Source organism: Gopherus flavomarginatus, chromosome 4 (genome assembly GCF_025201925.1).
Source record: "Gopherus flavomarginatus isolate rGopFla2 chromosome 4, rGopFla2.mat.asm, whole genome shotgun sequence".
NCBI classification, from domain to species: Eukaryota; Metazoa; Chordata; order Testudines; family Testudinidae; genus Gopherus; species Gopherus flavomarginatus.
The window spans coordinates 61236745-61257437 of record NC_066620.1 but is presented as its reverse complement, the minus strand read 5'-3'; the positions used below and the strand labels follow the sequence as shown (position 1 = coordinate 61257437).

Sequence of the window (20693 nt, the reverse complement as noted above, 5' to 3'; positions counted from 1 at the left end):
CAGCTTTATTAAGCATCCCTGTGAATTTAGTGCCGTGTATTGCAAATACAGGCACTGCTTAGAGCCCACTCTCTCTCATCTGTATCTGTTAAATTATGCATTTCCATCTGGAAGGAGACTATACAGGGCTGTAGGCTCTCTTCCACTTCTTCAAGTAAGGAATGGAGAGGGATTTAATTAGATTGCTGGGTGGTTGAGAATAAGACTAGAGCAAGGCCTGCGTGGTCTTCAACTGGAAAACAAAGCTGCAAGTTGTATTGTACAAGCCTGCTTCTGTTTGGTCATTTTGTTTACTTTGTTCATGTGCATTGCTTAAAATCCAGTTATCAGTCAGATAAAAAACTCTCCTTATAGGACAGTACGTCTCGCGACTGGTACCAGGGACTGAGATCCAGTACTCCTGGCTTTATTTCTGCTGTGCTACAAACACTGTCTCTCTTTGTGACTTTGGCCAAAGCCTATTTGGCCCAATTTTCAAAGATGATCAGCACCTTCGAAAGGCTGGTCACATTACATGTTGTGCATCATTTTTCCTCTCTGTAAAAAGGGGATTATAAATCTTTCCAATCTGAGAGATTTAAGTACTTCGCAAAGTTCCTGGAAATTCCTAGTACTCAGAAAAGTGCAGGATACTATCATTCCTCCCTCTCCTGCTCCTCTGGCTCCTGATCCAGAGAGATGCAGTGTATTCTTAACTTGTGTTGAATTCAGTCTCTGAAGTTCTTAATGATCCTCTACATATGTGTATTTAAAGAGTCTGAATCAGGAGCAGAAGCTAAGATGAGCAAATAGATTTTCATTTACACTTAACTGTGAGTCAAGTCACATGCAGTGATTTCAGTCATGTGCCCTTTCACAGTTAAACTGAACTTCAGAAAATAACGGTGCATCTTTAAATAGATTTACAATGCAGATTGCTGATTAGAGTGTCTTGCAGATTCATTTATTCCTTATGGTTTCTCTGTTCCAAAAGTCAATGGATTCCATATTAGTAAGAGGGGAAAAGCAGAAGACTAAATAGAAAGTGGGCTATGACTGTAAATAAATTTATTCACTAACTTATTTTGGATGCATGTTAAGTAAAAGAAGCTATTATACACCATTAGCTTGTGGGTCATTAATGGGAGCTCTGTACATAATTTTCTTGTGTGTGTGTGTGTATGAATAAGCCCTACTGATGGCCAAGCTGTTTGCCTGATAGTTACTGGACTTTTTAAACAGGCCCTCTCTTTTGTGCGCTTTCCCATCTCATGCTACAGCTATGGGTGGGAAAAGGTTAACCACACAACAACATTTTTCTCCTCTTAACAAGTTACAGAAGTTTCCATCAAACACATTGTCTGCCAAATATTTCATTTACTAGCAGCTGCATTTGTATTTTGTTGAGAGGTAGTTGAAACAAAGTCACTGTTCTTTGTGCAAACTGCATGTTAAATAATGTACAGCTATGGGAGATTATTAAATAGCGAGGACATCTGATAATATTAGAGCCAACCACAAGTTCCACTTCTGCTGATCCACAGAATTTTGAGTAACTAATCATTGCATGGAGTGTTGTATTTATATCCCCTTGAGCCACAGCCGTTAGGCCATAAAGTCAGAAGACAAAGAATTGCTGTTATTAAAAGGCTTCTCTCCGGTATATTTATATGCTACAGCTTTATTTCAGTGTCCACTTCACTTTTCTGGTTTGGCCATTCTCCAGACCAGCAGATAAGTCTAAATCAGAGAATCTGAGTGTAAACAAAGTTGCTATATACAAGACTTCTCAGCTTCTAAGAGGAAAAAGCTCAGAATCTCCATAAGGCCACAGGAGTAGAAGAATGGTCTTGAAGTCAAGGGACAACTCTAGCAGTAAGGATTCCTAGTTTCTGTTCTCGCCTTTGCCATAGACTTCCTGTATTTAATACATGTACATTAATATCTCCATTTTACAGATGGTTTATAGTTTATACAGCAAGTCTGTGGCAGATCCAGGACTCCTTACTCAGTCCTCTGGCATAATCACTAGACCACACTACCTTCAATAGACAACAATTATACTACAGACAACTGTAATCATGGGTATTGCAGCCTATTTAATAGGGCAGAACCATCTAAAGTCTTTTTTTAAATAGAAAAAAACAGTGCATGACAACTTCAAAGTTCAGGACAAAGTCATAATGTGCTTTCTATTTCTTTAAACGCAGTCTCTTTACCTCATTTCAATAGGGCAAACAAGGGCAAGATTTAATTCATTGTACCCAAAAACTAGAAGAAAAACTAATATGACTGGAACATAAAACGTCTGGTGAAAAATTCACATTGCAACAATGAGCTTTCCCTTTGCATCTTGTTATAAAAAAAAAAAACATTTATGGCAAGGAAATTCAGAATGATGACAAACAGCATCCGTAATCTTTCCTAGATAACGATGGAATCTCAGAGCAAGGGTGACTATACAGGATACATTATATATGTATTGCAAGTAGTAAGCATACCTGAGTAGGGAAAAATTGGTATTTTATCCTAGCTTGTAAGCGAATTCCCTGTTTATGAGCATATGTCACCTCAACTTGTGATCCCCACGGCTCTTATTTCAAAACAGGGTTGAGTTTGGTCAGTACTTGGAAGGGACATGTGAGATCTCTATGGAAAGCCTTGGTAGTGCAGGAAGTGGTACTAGAAATTCAGTAGCTGCACTCAAAGGGCACTGTGGTGCTAGAGATGCTGTGTTTTGCATGACATAAAACAGACACCTTTGACTTCTTGTGATTATGGGCTGTGATAGACCCAGGCCAGTTGGGTACAGCAGAATAGCAGAAGGCAGATATACCAGCCACTGGATTAACAGTTTTCTGTTCCCTGACTGACCAGAGCAGGGGCTGCTCAAGGCCAATGAGAACACCTGACTCTGATTAACCTGCAAAGAGTCAGGTGAGGCCATTCAGTTAATGTGACCACCTGACTCTAATTAAGGCCCTGCTAATACTATAAAAAGGGCTCACTCCAGTCAGATAGGGGAGAGGAAGTGTGGCTGAAGGGCTGGTGAATGAAGATACCCTCAAACCATTGTTAAGGGAGCCCTGAGGTAAGGGTGAAGAAGGGAGACGCAGGTGAGCTGTGGGGAAGTGGCCCAGGGAAATGTAGCAACTCTGGCAGTGAAAGGTTGGCTGCCATCAACTGCTACCATTAGGGTCCCTGGGCCGGAACCTGGAGTAGAGGGCAGGCCTGAGTTCCCCGCAACCCACCACTACAGGAACATCTCCTGGGAGGGGAAGTCAGGGCCCTGTCAGGACAGGAGGCTGAACAGAGACTGTGAGAGCTCTCTCACCAACCTCCTTGCAGACCTATGATGAAAAGGGCTCAGTAGACTGTAACTCTGTCCCTAGAGAGAGAAGGGCTACGTGGAGGGTCACAGTGAGCCACTGAGGCTAGCACACACCACCTAGAAGTGCAGGACCCATGGGAGCAAGGTCAGAGCTCTGCCATAGGGCACATTTATGAAAAATGGCTATAAGTTTGCCAGTAAATACTGTGCGTACACAAATCAACCCCATCTGTAAGCGCACACAGTATTTGGATGTGTAAGTCAGGGACACAGACATCTAACTAGCTGATTCTAGGTGCCTGAATGTGGAGTTCTGTGCACAGAAAATTGCAAAGTGCAAATTTAGAAGTCAAACGAAGGTTACTAAAAATGCAGCCCTAAAAGATACCGTGATGCTTTTCACAAAGAGGAAGGGTGGTAGTCCCAGTTCTGGCCATATTCCAGCTTGGATAATTTTATCCTCCTGACCTATATACCTTGGCGATCTCAACGGAATATAATGAGGTGATGCAAATGGTTCTGTAAATTACACTTTACTGGATGGGCATCAAAGAGGAAAAGGGCAGGATTACTGTGGAGGAGATAATAAAAGGAAGGTTTAAAAAGATAAAGTGATGGGGAGAGTGGGAGATTTTTTTGTTGCTGTTGCTATACACTAGCAGATGCCAAACACTCTCCAGTGCAGATGAAGTTCTGGCCCACTTGTGCCACACTAACCTTCTAGCTTGGATGACTTTTTATGTTCCTAACACCAGGACTGGCAGTGGCTATCATCACAACCACGGTCAGTCTAGCTTTCAGAAAATAAGTTATATTGTTGCTCAGCATAATGATACATTCCATTTACATCACTTCTAGATTTCGTCTGATACTTACCAGTTCTTCTTCGAGTGATTGCTCATATCCATTTCAGTTAGGTGTGTGCGCCGCGCGTGCACATTCGTCGGAAAACTTTTACCCTAGCAACTCAGTGGGCCAGCAGGTCGCCCCCTAGAGTGGCGCCATCATGGCGCTTGATATATACCCCTGCTGGCCCACCCGCTCCTCAGTTCCTTCTTACCGCCTGTGTCGGTCGTTGGAACAGTGGAGCGCGGCTTAGCTGACCTCCACTTCCCTAGCTACTCGTAGTTCTCGTGTATATAGTTATGCAGTTATAATCCTTTTGTATATATATTTGTATAGCTATACGTTTTTTCTTTGCTAACATAGTTAGTTTAGTAATAGTTAGCGGGGTTCAGGAAGTAGCCCCTTCCCCGCACCTGGTGCCGGAGCCCATGCCCAGCTCACCGGGTTTTAAAATGGGCTCGGCCTGCCAGAAGCCGATGCCGACGGGAGATCCACACGACTCCTGTTTGAAGTGCCTCGGGGAATCACACTTGACAGCTAAGTGCCCCATTTGCAAGGCTTTTAAGCCGAGAACAAAAAGGAGCGGGACTTTCACTTACCCCTCCACCTTTGGCACCGAGCGATGATCAAGCGGCTGGCAGAAGCGCCTCCTCGGCACCGGACCCCGCCGGTACTGCCAAGGCCTTTCAGCACCGGCCGTCGCCGGCATCGAAGTCGACTCGGCACCGCTCCCTCCCTCTGAGGTCGAGAAAGCCTACGATTCCTGCTGGTGCCTGACGGCTCCCCGGCACGTGCCGTGGTTGAGCTTACTGCTCCTGCTGCTTCCGTGCCAACTGCACTGCAGCCAGAGAGCTCGTCTAAGTCGGATCGCCCAGCACCGAGACCTACCGAGGCTCTGACGACCTCGGTACCGTCGATCCCGGTCCCACGAGGGCCATTGAATCCGGTGCCTGACAGCTCCCCAGTATGCACTGTGGTTGAGCCTGCTGTTCCCTCCACGCCAGAGACATTACCAACGGCGATGGATCTCATTGCCATGACACAGTCGATGCTGCCTGACCCCGGCACCGCCGGTGCGGGTAATACAGTCTCTTGCCAAGCCTCCCTTCATATGACCGTCCTCTGTCGGCACAGCAGAGCGGCACCGTTCATGATCAAGGTCCCGCAGATGCTCCAGGTCCTGTCGGCACACCCGACACCACTTGCAGTCCCGGTGCTGTTTTCCTCCTCGATACTGGTTGCACTCGCCGCACCGGTCGGTATCCCATTCGCCGACCCGTTACTATCGGCACCGTTCCGACTCCCGGCACCGCGACAGGTACCGTGACTCCCGTAGCCTCTCCCGACCTCGAGCCTCAAGATCTCGGTCGACCTCCCGGCACCGTTCTGGTTGCAGGTCTGGATCTCGTTCCAGGTACCGGTACGCCTCCCAGTACCGGTCCCCGGTGCCGAGTTGGGCAAGGTCCGATAGAGTCAGAGACTCTGCCCATGCCTTTTTTAGTACCTCCATGGCCATCCAGACATGCATCCGTGTCATCCCACGTGCGCAGTTCTTATGCTCAGGACCACGATTCTCATACGCCCTCTGACAACCTGAGGTGAAGGAGGTCCCGGAGGTAGAGGACCCGGTATGGTGCCCTCTAAGGGGTACGACTACTCGTCTGTCTGCTCTCCTCTCTGCTCACTAGTCGTTCAGTCCGTTAAGGAGAGGGAATGGCATGGCCAGCAGGCGCCAGCCCCGAAATCGAAGGAGGCTTGGCAAATGAACCTACTTGGCCGCCAGGTGTACTCTGCAGAGGCCCTGCAGCTCTGGGTGGCAAAGCAACAAGCCTTGCTTAGCTGCTATAATTACAGCACCTGGGTGACGGTAGTTTAGTTTATGGAGTTTCTCCCTCAAAACTCCAGCCAAGAGTTCGCTGCTGTCTTGGAGGACGGGGAAAAAGGTACCCAGAGCGTCCCTCCAGGCCTCGTTGGATGCAGCAGACTCAGCAGCCAGGACTGTGGCCTTGGGTGTTGCCATGAGATGCATCTCATGGCTTCAGGTTTCAAACCTCCGGCCGGAGCTGCAGTATGCCATTCAGGACTTACCCTTTGTTGGTAAAGGCCTCTTCGTGGCAAAGACAGCCCCAGGCTGCGAAGCCTGATGGACAACAGGGTCCTACTGCGCTCTCTCAGCATGCATATGCCAGTGACCAAACGCAGGCCTTTCTGTCCCCAGCCGCCAAACTTTGTGCCTAGCCAGAGACAGGACTTTGGCAAACGGCGAGGCCAAGGTGGTCGCAGACAAACATCAGGACCCCTAAAGAGCCAAGGTCAAGGTCCCTCGCAATTACCACTGGGACCAAAGACGAACCTTCCAAGGTGCGCCTGAGGGCGGTGTACCAGTCACAGGACGGGATCCCAATCCCGCTTTCTCCTGGCATGGCCCCAGTTAATTTCAGATCGCTGGGTCCTGTGCACGGTGGAGCATGGGTACCACCTCTAATTTGTTCCAACCCTGTCCCCCTTCAGGGACCCCTCTCATGAGCAATTCCTCGTACAAGAGGTGCAGACGCCGACGGACGAAAGGGGCAAGGGGTTTTACTCCCATTATGCCCTAGTCCCCCACTCGAACGGAGGTCTCAGACCTTCCTAGTCCTGCGCGGACTCAACCAGTTTAGGATAAGGTTGAAGTTCCGCATGGTATCCCTGGGAACCATTATCCATCCTTGCCTTCTGGGGACTGCTATGCCGCCCTCGATATGAAGGATGCGTACTTTCACATCGCCATCTTCCCTCTGCACAGGAGATACCTCCGCTTTCTAGCCAACCATCAGTACTTCTGGTTTACGGTCCTGCTGTTTGGCCTTTCTACAGCCCCACGGGTATTGTCCAAGTGTATGGTCATAGTCACCGCCTACCTTCGCTAATGTCGGATATGCGTTTTTCCATATCTGGATGATTCGCTTATCCGAGGAGACTCCGAGACACAAACCACTCAGCACGTGGGCATCGTCACGGTCTTATTCACAGGTCTAGGCCTGATGATTACTATAGAGCAATCCACTCTGGTTCCCATGCAGAGGATGGACTTCCTAGGCTATCCTGGTCTCCGACCTAGCCGGAGCCTGCTTACCACAGCCGCGGTTTTAGGTGATGGCAACAATCATCTGAGGTCTGCAGACTTTCCCACGACCTCGGCTCGCACTTGTCTCAGTCTCCTGGGTCCATGGCTGCCCGCAAGTTTGTAACCAAACACGCCAAGCTCCGCCTCCGTCCTCTCCAAGTCCGGCTCACCTTGGCGTACCGCCCGGACAGGGAGTCAATGGTCATGGTAGTCACCGTTCCCTCGAGCACCTTAGGCTCCCTAGAGTGGTGGCTAACTCCCTCCCTGGTGTGGGCAGGGATGCAATTCCATCCGCCCCAGCCCTCACTGCCCCTGACGACGGACGCGTCATCTCTCTGCTCAAGTGCTCATGGTCACCTCCGAGCTTAAGGTCTTTGGTCTTCTCGGGAGCTGGCATTCCACATCAATGCCCCAAAAATGAGAGTAGTCCGTCTGGCGTGCCAGGGGTTCCAGCGGCAGCTGCGAGGCCGTGGTATCTCAGTGTTTACAGCCAACACAATGGCCATGTGCTTCATAAATAACCAGGGAGGAACATGGTCCTCCCCCTTTCGTCAGGAGGCCATCCATCTCTGGGACTTTTGCATGGCCCACTCGATGGAGCTGGTGACGTCCTTTCTCCCAGGCGTTCGGAACGCCTTGGCGCTTTGACTCAGCAGGTCTTTCCTGTCTTACGAGTGGTCACTCTGCCCCATGTGAGGCGTTCGGTTTTCCAGAAGTGGAGATTTTTCCTCACATAGATCTGTTCACTCACCGCGAGAGCAGAAAATGCCAGATGTTCTGCTCCTTCCAAGGTCTCTCCTCGGGATCGATCTTGGATGCATTCCTGATGCCGTGGAAAGGCCAACTCCTTTATGCCTTCCCACTGTTCCTGCTGATTCATTAGGTCCTGCTCAAACTCCGCAGGGGCAGAGTGTGCATCATCATGATCACTCCAGCGTGGTCCAGGCAGCACTGATACACTACGTTGCTCGACCTGTCAATAACCAACCCAATTACCCTGCCACCCCACCCAGACCTCATCACTCAGGGCCACGGCAGGCTTCGTCACCCGGATCTGCAGCCTCTTTGCCTCATGGTGTGGCTGCTGCCGTAACTGAGCCAGGGTGGCAGGAAGCCTTCCACCTGGTCAACGTACCTGGCCGAGTGGAAGCGTTTCTTCTATAGGTGCGATACGCTTGATCTTGCTCCTACTGAGGTCTCGATCCCCTCTATTTGGCCTATCTCTGGCCTTCAGCGGCAGGACCTGGCAGTGTCATCGCTGAGGGTACACTTGGCAGCCATCTCTACCTTCCAGCCAGGCTAAGGTGGACGTTCCGTGTTCTCACACTCTATGGGTTCAAGGTCCCTCAAGGGCTTGGAGCGCTTGCACCCTCAGGTACGGCGCCCAGCCCCAACCTGGGACCTCAACCTAGTTTTAACCAGACTTATGTCTCCCCCATTCGAGCCGTTCGCGACCGGCCCTCTGCTATACCTGTCTTGGACGACAACTTTCCTCATAGCTGTTACATCAGCCAGACGAGTCTCCGAGCTCAGAGCTCTTACGGTGGTTCCGCCGTACACTAGGTTTCACAAAGACAAGGTGCAGTTACGACCACACCCGGCTTTCCTCCCTAAGGTGGTTTCGGCCTTTCATGTTACCCACAGCTCAACGCAATGTGCGCAACAATTGCACTCCCTGGACGTCTGTAGAGCGCTCGCATTTATATTGCGCTGACAGAACCATTTTGTAAGGTGCCCCAGCTCTGTCACGGTAGCAGACCAAAGGGAAGGCTTGCTTGTTTTCCTCTCAGAGGATCTCATCTTGGGTGATGGCGTACATCCGCACTTGTTATGATTTGGCTCATATTTCCCCAAGCCACATCACCGTGCATTCTACCAGGTCTCAGGCTTCATCTGCCACCTTGCTGGTTCGTGTACCTACCCACGAGATCTGTCGCGCAGCTCCAATGGTCCTCGGTCCATACCTTTGCTTCGCAGTATGCCCTGGTTCAACAGTCAAGAGATGCTGTAGCCTCTGGCTCAGCAGTTTTCATTCTGCCACATTTCACTCCGACCCCACCGCCTACATAAGGCTTGGGATTCACCTAACTGGAATGGATATGAGCAATCACTCGAAGAAGAAAAGACGGTTACTCTTGTAACTGTTGTTCTTCGAGATGTGTTGCTCATATCCATTCCACACCCGCCCTCCTTCCTCACTGTGTGAGTAGCCGGCAAGAAGGAACTGAGGAGCAGGTGGGCCGGCAGGGGTATATATCGAGCGCCATGACGGCGCCACTCTAGGGGGAGACCTGCCGGCCCACTGAGTTGCTAGGGTAAAAGTTTTCCGACTAATGTGCACGCGCGGTGCACACACCTAACTGGAATGGATATGAGCAACACATCTCGAAGAACAACATTTACAAAGGTGAGTAACCGTCTTTTCTTGTTCTACACTGTTACATAGTGCTACTGTGTACTGTTGCATCCCACCTCAGATGGGCTGCATTTCAGTAGTTGGCAGTATGAGACATAAGGTACATATACACACACAATACATATTATGTGTTATCTATTTCTATGTAAAGGTTTGTACAATTTTAGTAACTCTTACGAAGTGTTCTGGTGCCCATCTGAATAAAAATGCTATATACATGGAAGATCATTATCTTTTAAAGCTGTTTCAATATAGTGCTGTGCATTCAAAGTAAGATGAAAAATAGCTTCCTCTAAAAACAGAGAAGGAGAATCCACAGATGTTGTTTTAAATAGACATAATTGATCCTCTGGTGCATGTTATGTTATCCTATAAATTAATCTCACTTGAGAACACCTCAACTAAAATCCCTTAGCATGTGTGCTCAGTAGCCAATATTAAATGGCTTGGCTATATATATTTTTATTTTATTTTCAAAACACAAAAACTGGATATTACTTTTGGATGGTCACCTAATACTGTGTTCCTGAAATTCAGCTATATACAAAGTTAGCAAGAACAAGTAAACTGAAAAGAAAGCCAATTCATTCCAATAGAGATTTGTTACAGTATGTCACGGTAGCCGGAGAAACAGACATTTGGGTCTTACAACACCCTGTCTTGCAAAACTTCCTTCTAAATCACTCTTGGTGAACTAGATCTATTATACTGTCTATGGAGAGATCTGCTAGCAGTCATGGGATGTATCAGACACGTTAGTAAAGCTCTCACTAAAGTAATTAGGGACAAAGAAATTCCACAGAGTTATTTTTTTCTTTAAAAAGTGTGGGTGGAAAATGTTGGATTGTCAGGCCTGAAGGCTGATACACCTATTTATCCACCCTGCTGGTATGGCAGTGGTGCAAGCTTTTCCCATTGTTCTGCAGATAGGCTTCAATCCTGACCTAGAGGGACCATTTTTTGGACTGAGAGGAGAATTCAGATTCTATGGTCTGCTTGGTCCTTAGCGTGTCTGAGATTTGCTAAAGGGGTGGGGAGACCTGTCCATACCACTGGGAGGACTCTGTTAAGTTACGCACACGTTTTGTCTGGGTCTACACAAAGATTGGCAAAAATTTTCACCATTGCTAGCATTGGTGGTGCTGAACTGGTGGCAGTAATGATGGCAGTGTTACTGTAGATACAGCTCCAGACAGCTGCCCACACTTCCAGGTCACAGCAGGCTTAGAGGACCTGGTTTGGTACCAGTGTTGCCAATTCTCATGATTTTATCAGGAATCTTGCAATATTTGGTGAGCTGCTTAAAGCCCCATTTGCTGGAATCAAGAGAGTGCATTAGCATGTCAGCTTTCATTTAATTTCTTTTCTAGCTGCAGAGTAAAATTTGCAAATATGTGACTTAAGTGCACCCTACTAAAGGTTCAGAAACCAAAAAGCAAATAAAAAGAAACTAACAGGTGGTTTTTTTCCCCAAAAAATCTCATGATTTTAAGCTTATGTCATTATTTTTGAACACTCAGGGTTGGCAGTATTGTGGCACTTAAAACACCGGGCCAACAACACTTTGTCTGCATTAGAGGTTCCACAGTTAATATAGTCAAGTAATGATGTTCTTAACTGCCAAGCAAGATAAAAGGCACGTCTCAGCCACGGTATGTGGTTTAAGTATTGCTATATTATCCCACTAGCAGCAAATCACTTTAGATATCAAACATTAACTGCTCTGGCAGTAATTTTGGGCTTCTTTTGAAAAGGGAATTCACACATTTCTTCTTCACTTTTGTGTGCCGTGTTGTGAAAAGACACTATTACAACAGCATCTGGGGCACAGAAAAGTTAAATGATTTGCCCAAAATCATACAGAAACTCAATGGCACAGTCAAGAATAGAACGTCAGTCTCTTAATTCCTGGTCTATGGCTTATTTGCAACACAAAGGTATCTCCAATAAGAATAATGATTTCAGTCATCATAAAAACCTCAGGATATTCCAATCATTAGTGTTGGCTTCAGGTGACTTCTTAGCCAGGAGAAGAGGGAGAAGAATCTGACATACAATAGAATCTGCTTATAGTTAATTTGAATATAATGCAACTTAATGATGAAGCATAAAGTCCCATATTGTATGAATAAATCACAATGCAACTCTAGTCATAATGATCCTCCGCTTCAAGTGAAGTAGATTTTATTGCCAGCTCTGCCACTGGCCTGCTGAATGACCCTGGCTAAGTCACTTCACCGCTCCATGCCTCAGTTTCCCCATCTAAAATGGGGATAATGATATTTACCTCCTTTGTAAAGCACTTTGAAATCTACTGATAAAACCACTATATAAAAACTAGATATTATTATTAATACCGTTCAGATGTGAGGCACCAGATGGTCAAATCTCCAAATGTTTCTATGATGGATTATTGTGGCAGAACATATGTAATAGTATTCTATTACATCCATCAGTTAAACATATAGTTAGTACATACTGTGAAGCAAATTCCGCTCTCCGTAACGTCAATAGATATAGTTTGGATTTATATCAGATGTAACTGAGCACAAAATGTCCTAGTATACACAACCTGGCAATATAATTTTGCTATGAGAACTTTAACTGTTGCTTTTCATTTGTGGTTCAATTAGCAGCCCTAATGTTCTGTTAAGGTAGGGCATTCTACATTTCATTTTGAGTAGGAAGGGGGGGAAATACCTTAAATTATAAAGAATACCTGGTCACTGACCTTTTAATCCTTACCTATCATAAAATGATTGGTCACAACATATTATTTGTGCCTTTTCACTGTGCTCTATGGAAGTTGAGCACCTGATGCAACTTATGCTGGACTAACTAAGGGACTTTGTGGGAGCAGTTGAGATTTGTGCAGGAAGAGACCTTCATGCATTTCTTGAATGGCGGAATGCCTGGGTCTCTCCTTTCTCCCCATTGCACTAACTGCAGGGTCATTTCAGCTCTGGAGATGATTAATTAGATGACTGTGCAAAGGTGACAACTATAGGGCTGCTGATGCTACGGGCTTCATCCGTAATGGAGAGAGCAAGAGAGAAATGTACCAACTCCAGTGACAAAGGAAAATGAAGATATCATCAGTGCATACAATAACTTTAGCATATCTACAGCACAGCCTATAAAACTTGAGTGAACTGGCATTTGATATATAACAGGCTGGAAGCAACGTATCAATTTCACATAATAAATTAGCCTTTGTGCTAGTGCCCAGGGATTTGGTTGATGACTCACTGCTATGCTTTAGTGCTTAGTCTTTTCCAAGCCAAGACAGTTAAACCACAAAAACATACCGTAGTGTCCACAGCCCTGACCTTCCCAGCAGGAACATGCTTTGGAATAGGCTCATCCACTGATATCATCACACAGCCTTGTGCTCCCAGAGTAACAATTACTAGTTTGCAGCCTCTTTCTAATAGCACGAGTCCCACCTTCCCAGCATCTTCAGGGCTGCCCACTGGGATGCCTGTTAAAATTTCTGCCTGGAAAATAATCCAAACAAATCAAAATCAGAACCAGAGAGCACTAATTTATCAGAAAATGGTTGAACTTTAAAATAACATTTAATTTTTTTAAATTTAGCTAAGTGAACCAAATATTTTCTTTCCTAACAATATTCAGAGTTGTGTTTACTGAGGGATTTTTTCAAATAACTGACTGGGTCGAATTACTGAACCTGCGGTGAATTTGTCCTGTTATGTGTATGTCGGTGGCTTATGACAATGGTATGTGCATTTCAGTGTAATCACACATGTAATACAGACAGACACACACAGGTTTGGATGAAAACTCTTTGGTGTAGAGTTGATATAAAATTGAACTATAAACACACACATACACGCACAATCAAACAAGTAATGTTTTCATTGGAGGACCATCTTGAAATCATTTTCCTCACTCCCATGCAATGCACTGAAACACTCTCAAGCTTTGATTCATATTGGTGTGTGTCTTCTACAATTTAATGTCCCTTCATGCATGCTATATTACATTATCCTCCTTCAAATCCCTCCATAACTCACTTCTGTTGTAATACCCAGCTGACCATGGCTGGGCACGTGGTGATCTGTGGCTATTGCTTTCCATAAGTAACTTGTTTGTTAACTCCTGCTCGTCACTGTTAACTCCTTCCCCCATATGTTGGTTTCATCCATCTGTTGCATCATCTCATAAATCAAGACCATTTACTTTTTGAGGCAGGGACTGTGTAAGTCAGGGCTACCCAGCTCTTAGCATAATGGGCTCTGATCCCTGATCAAGGCTATGAGTCATTACCAAAATACAGTAATAATAGACTTTGAAAACTTTAAAATTAGGATTAATACTAAGGCTGTGGAAGTAGGTCTGAGTGCCAGCTCCCACTGAAGTCAATAGAACACTTCAGCCCTGTCTCTCAGTGTCTGTCCCTGTCGTTCCCTGGTTCCCTGTCTGCCCCAGAACTCCTGAGCAGGGTGGCCTACCACCTAAGACCTCCCCCTCTGGCCTTAATAGGCCTATATACCCTGATATGTGGCCCCAGAGAGTTTACAATATAGTTAATGAGATTCTTAATGGGGTTTATTTTGTATATATGCTTAGGATCAAATCCTGCAGCCCTTACTCAGGCAAATCACCCAGTGATTTCAACAGGGGATTGGCTTTATGATATCTAGCAGGATTTGATTCTGTAGACGTTTTCAGATAAGCACATTTTATAAGTGGGAGTGGCAAGGTGTGGTAACAAATTTTCACAATTCAAAGTATTTTCTGGCCACACTTAGAAGCTATCCAATGGACAAGAATATAATAGGTTTTAGATTGAGGAAAAGGTTACTACACCTAGCATGGGCTCTGTTTGGTGGATTAATGTCAACACGCTGCTCAGGGCCCTCCAGAAATGGAGAATATTTAAGTAAATTAAACCCATACAATTTTTTAAAGCTAAAATTCAAATTATCTGCAAATAAGCTAATTAAAAATCAGCATAAAATATCACATAGTACTTCACAAAACTTGGCAACTATGCCTCTTCTGTGACACTTGCAAGAAACTAGCCAGCCAATAATAGCTGAGTAGAGGGGGAAGTTAGGGATAGTGGATAATGTTTTTTTATTAAAGTATATTTATTTTTATTATATCAACATAGCCATTTGTATATTGCTTGTGTAGATTGTACGATCTTTGGAACAGGGACTATGTATTTCTTTGTGTGCACAGTGCTTTGCACATTGTAGGTGTCACTGCAATAAAAATAAGCACAATCATAACAACAACTGTACCAATACAACTGTGCCACTGTAAGCTTGTAGACATTGCCTAAGTGACTTTGGAATTTGCTCCACCACAAAGGCCAAATTTGTTAACTTTCCAGGCCTGCTATTTTCTCAGGCCTTTGGGAAAGGAGTGGGTTTGATTTGGGTAGGGAGACAGAAAGTTTGATTTGGGTTTAATTGGGCTGATTTTTATTCATTTTTGCTGTTGTTTGGCCAGTGATGTAAGGATGGGAATTTCCTAAGACCATGAACAACATGAATACATTACTTCAGTTTATATGAATAATGGTTGTTTTACATTTTAAAAAGTGTCCAAAAAATCTTGAGGTTGGCTCTACAGAAATCAAAGCAAAGAGGAAATTGATGAGGTCCCTTCTAAAGCAAAACTCTCATTCCCCATTTAGGTTTTTATGTTGTGACCATCTTCTGGCACCCAAGTCAAGCAGACTTTTGCCTGAGTGTAAAAAGCAGGATTTGCTCCATTGTTTTGTGATTAGTATTTTTTTGGTTTAAACAGAAATTCTTCAGCTTCATCCACTTCATTGATTAGATTCACACAAAAAATATTTCTTAAAAGAGATTCTTAAGCAGAGAGTGTTGTTGCTACATATGTATGAATATAGCACTCCAGCTGCTTGTAACTCATCTCCAGCAGGATGGTGAAACTGGAAGACACTGGAACAAGCTAGGAGCCATTTTCCCACAGAAATGGCAGAAATCAGACTGATACTTTGTGCCAATAGTTAGAATTTTACAGTAAATGTCAACTGATGTTAAATATAAATCTGCTGTGCTGGGTTATAAATTTCCTCCCACCAATAAAATCTCATTAAAAAAAATATGTGCTACAATTGAAGGAAATAACTAATGGTTGTCTTAAAAATACCCAACACTGTACAATAACAATACCAGACGCCCAAGATGGACTTTTTATAGCTTTTGATTGAACTCTACACAGCAGCATATAAAGGAGTCTACTTTTCTCTGATTAAATCTCACAAAACTCTTACTGAGAGACAGACATATTATATAAGGGTAAGTCCCACAAAACTGTCAATTAAATAAGTTCAAAACAAACATTTAGATCATGAAGCTACTATTTTATTCCAAATATGAGGGTTAACACAACAATAAGGCTGAAGAGCTGAGAACTCAAACATCAGGAAAATAGCAGAGTTAAGGTTGGGTGCTGAACCTAAACTCTGTTCCCTTGTTCTTATGCCTTAAAATATGGTCTTTATATTTGTTAAATAGTGCAATTTAGAATTCCATGAAAAGAATTAAAATTAAGGCTACATACAATTTTTATGATAAACAAGCTTTATTTTACAGTAGTTATTTTAATGTCAACAATATAAAGCACATTATGTATTTCTATCTAATTTAGCTTTCTACTATAGTGCTGAAATATATCACTTTAAAGAGAATACAAATATAACATCCATAGATAATAAGAATATCATTGTGATATTTGTGAATCTACTGCATCCATCATAAAAAAGTATATACAAGCTGCAACATAGATGCTAACTTGTAGAAAAAGATAATATAATCCGAGAAACAGTATGTGATCATATTACGAAAGGCTTGTTCAACCTCCCTTTTCATTTTCTGTTTTTTGAGTGCTTAACTATGTAAACATAAGTTTATGTAATTGTCTGGCATTATATTAAAATATGGCATTATTTGACAAATATATAATTAAAGGCAGACTATATTTTAAGTCAAACAAGAAGAGGCAAAACTAAGGCGGACTGTTCAGTTTTACATTTGTTTTTTTTGACACCCAAGTGCTTGGTACCTCAAACATAACATTATATTAAATATAGTGTTTGGGGCGTGGAATTGTCTTGATTTGATTTGTTTTGAAAGGGGAAGATAGATTTCAACTATTCAAATTGTGGAGCTTGTAATTTAATTGATCAGGAGCTATTTGGCTTGATGCCTCCATAAATCAGTCACGCTTAGCCAAGCCTTCCTAGTCATGCCAGATTTTGGGGTGTCTCTAACTCATCCAGAAATTTCCAGGGCCAGATCATGAGCTGGTGTAAATTGCTATAGTAACAAGGAGTGTAAACTCTTCGCGGGAAGGGACCATCTTTTTGTTCTGTGTTTGTACAGCACCTAGCACAATGGCCTCCTGAGTCCCATGACTGGGCTTCTGAGGTGCTGTTGCAATAAAATAATAATGGAACTGTGCTGGGTTACACCAGCCGAGGATATGATTGGCAGTTCTTAAGATTGTCCCAGTTCAAGATATGTGTCAATTTTAAATATTCAGCGTTTGAAACCTGCTGAACCAATTCGTTTCAAACTTGACTTGAACCTTAAATTGTATTGAGAACTACATCACAGAGTCTCGATTGTGTGAATTCTTACAGATGAGTAATCCCACTGAAGTCACGGAGACTCTGCTCGTGAGTAAAGGATTGTAAAAGCAGGCAACAAGTCAAGTTAGTTATTTGTAGCTTTTAATTGTTTCAAATTACCAAATTTCTAATCAGAATATATGGGGGGGAACTTCTCAAGCTAGAATAATTCAAAAAAGGCTGACTTGCTTTAGCTAAAAGCTCTCTCCCTTCTGCACCCGCAACACTGTCCAAACACATATTTCATTTAAAGACTAAATATGGAAAAATGTCATTCCAAAAGTTATAAACAACTGATAAAGGGGTTTAGAATGAGGTTGGAATTCAAACCTAATTATATTGTGAAATGCCCACACCCTCTATAAATAATGCAACAGTAATTTCCCAATATATTAACTCAGCAAATACCAGACCATGGAAAGCTCAAAAGGGTGTTAAGCATGTGGGACAGATTATTGCTTGATGTGTCTAGTATAATATCAGTTATCTATTGCTTAGTAAAACTTCTCCCTATTGAATAAATCTCTATATTATAAAGCACTATTTTGATTCCCAATCAGTGACAGACATATTGCCATAATCTCAATATACTGCATCAGTGACTCTGATAATTTATCAGTGATAATGAATAAACTCTTGATTCCAGATATTAATTATTCCTTCAGAAACTATTCAGCTTTCACTAACACAATAATATGGAGAAATCAATGTGATAATATAACTGTATAACTTTTTTCATGACAGGTTGTTCATGGTAGGTCTCTCTCTTATGTAAACTGTTTTTTATATTTATACAGTGCCTTTCAGAGTGTTCTGCAAATATTAACTAATTAATCTTTGTTTGACCTCCGATAGCTAGGCTGTGATTATCCTACTTATTTCACAGATGAGGAAAGCAAGGGCCAGAAAGATTAAGAGATTCACCCAAGACTGCACAAGTCACTAACAGAGCTGGAATTACAACTCACATGAGTCATGAATCGGACCTTTCCCCAACATGTAAGCAACTTTGCTTCTTCTAAAAACCTTTTCAATACCCCTTCTGCAGAATCAGATAACTCTAAGGGTATGTCTACACTACGGGATTATTCTGATTGTACATAAACCGGTTTTGTAAAACAGATTGTATAAAGTCAAGTGCACGCAGCCACACTAAGTGCATTAATTCGGTGGTGTGCGTCCATGTACCGAGACTAGTGTTGATTTCCAGAGCGTTGCACTGTGGGTAGCTATCCTGTAGCTATCTCATAGTTCCCGCAGTCTCCCCCACCCATTCGAATTCTGGGTTGAGATCCCAATGCAAAAACAGTGTTGTGGGTGATTCTGGGTAAATGTCTCAGACTCTAGGACTGGAAGGGACCTTGAGAGGTCATCAAGTCCAGTCCCCTGCCCTCATGGCAGGACCAAATACTGTCTAGACCATCCTAAGGAGATATATCTATGTCCTAGAACTGGAAGGGACCTTGAAAGGTCATTGTGTCCAGCCCCCTGCCTTCACTAGCAGGACCAAGTACTGATTTTTGCCCCAGATCCCTAAGTGGCCCCCCTCAAGGGTTGAACTCACAACCCTGGGTTTAGCAGACCAATGTTCAAACCACTGAGCTATCCCTCCCCGTCACTCAACCATTGCTCCATGAAAGCAACAGCAGACAATCATTTCGTGCCCTTTTTCCCTGGATTGCCCTGGCAGATGCCATAGCATGGCAACCATGGAGCCCCTTTTGCCTTTTGTCACTGTCACCATATGTGTACTGGATGCTGTTGACAGACGCGGTACTGCAGTGCTACACAGCAGCATTCATTTGCCTTTGCAAGGTAGCAGAGACAGTTACCATCCCTATTGCACCGTCTGCCATGCCATTGTAAATTGGCGAAGAGATGACGGTTATCAGTCGTTCTGTACCGTCTGCTGCTGTCATGGGTGCTCCTGGCTGGCCTCGCTGAGGTCGGCCGGGGGTGCATGGACAAAAATGGGAATGACTCCCTGGGTCATTCCCTTCTTTATGTTTTGTCTGAAAAAGTCAGTCCTGCCTAGAATATGGGACAAGTGTACTAGAGAACCAGAGAGCACAGCCTCTCCGTGTCAGAGCCCCAGAGATCCCACAGAAATGATGAGCTGCATGTCATTCTAGGGGGTGCCTCTGCAACAACCCCACCCATTGCTTCCCTCCTCCCCCAAGCCTCCTGGGTTACCGTGGCAGTGTCCCCCCATTTGTGTGATGAAGTAATAAAGAATGAAGGAATAAGAAACACTGACTTTTTAGTGAGATAAAATGAGAGAGAGGAAGCCTCCAGCTGCTATGATAATCCAGGCAGTTCAGAATCTTTTCTTTAGACATGAAGGGGGGGGCAGGGGGCTGATGGAGCTCAGCCTCCAGTTGCTATGATGAAGACGGTTACCAGCCGTTCTGTACCATCTGCCGGGAATGACCGGGAGTCATTCCCATTTTTACCCCGGCGCCCCTGACCAACCTCACCAAGGCCAGCCAGGAGCACTCACGGGCTGATGATGACGATGGATAGCAGTCATATTGTACCGTCTGCCACCGGGAAGGGGATGCTGGTGTTCAGCGCAGCAGCACCCCATCTACCTGCAGTATGCAGTAGATATGGGGTGACACTGAAAAAAGGCGAGAAACGTTTCTTTTTCCCTTTTCTTTCGGGGGGGGGGAAGGGTGTAAATTGATGACATACCTTGAACTACCTGGGAAAATGTTTTTGACCCTTCAGGCATTGGGAACTCAGCCAAGAATGCAAATGCTTTTCGGAGACTGCGGGGACTGTGGGATAGCTGGAGTCCTCAGTACCCCCTCCCACCCTCCATGAGCGTCCATTTGATTCTTTGGCTTTCTGTTATGCTTGTCACACAGCACTGTGCTGTGGCCTCTGTCTATCATAGCCTGGAGATTTTTTCAAATGCTTTGTCATTTTGTCGTCGTTAACAGAGCTCTGATAGAACACTTTGTCATCCAGTATCTCCCATACGGTCCATGCTGGAGCTCTTTTTGGATTTGGGACTGCATCGCCACCCGTGCTGATCAGAGCTCTACACTGGGGAAACAGGAAATGAAATTCAAAAGTTCGCAGGGCTTTTCCTGTCTACCTGGCCAGTGCATCTGAGTTGAGATTGCTTTCCAGAGTGGTCACAATGGTGCACTGTGGGATATGGCCCGGAGGCCAATATCGTCGATTTGCGGCCACACTAACCCTAATCTGACATGGCAATACCGATTTCAGCGCTACTCCTCTCGTCGGAGAGGAGTACAGAAATCAGTTTAAAGAACCCTTTATATCGATATAAAAGGCCTCGTGTGGACGGGTGCAGGGTTAAATCAGTTTAACACTGCTAAATTCGGTTTAAACGCGTAGTGTAGACCAG

General features: G+C 44.4%; 1 protein-coding gene across 1 annotated transcript in view; it reads right to left on the bottom strand.

Moving 5' to 3' along the window:
* The window catches only part of RBKS (ribokinase), a 108664-nt gene that overhangs the window by 17594 nt on the left and 70377 nt on the right, over window positions 1-20693 (bottom strand). The window contains exon 7 of the mRNA XM_050948629.1: window positions 12987-13175. Within this exon, the coding sequence (XP_050804586.1) occupies window positions 12987-13175 (189 nt within the window). The remainder of the gene's footprint in view (window positions 1-12986; window positions 13176-20693) is intronic.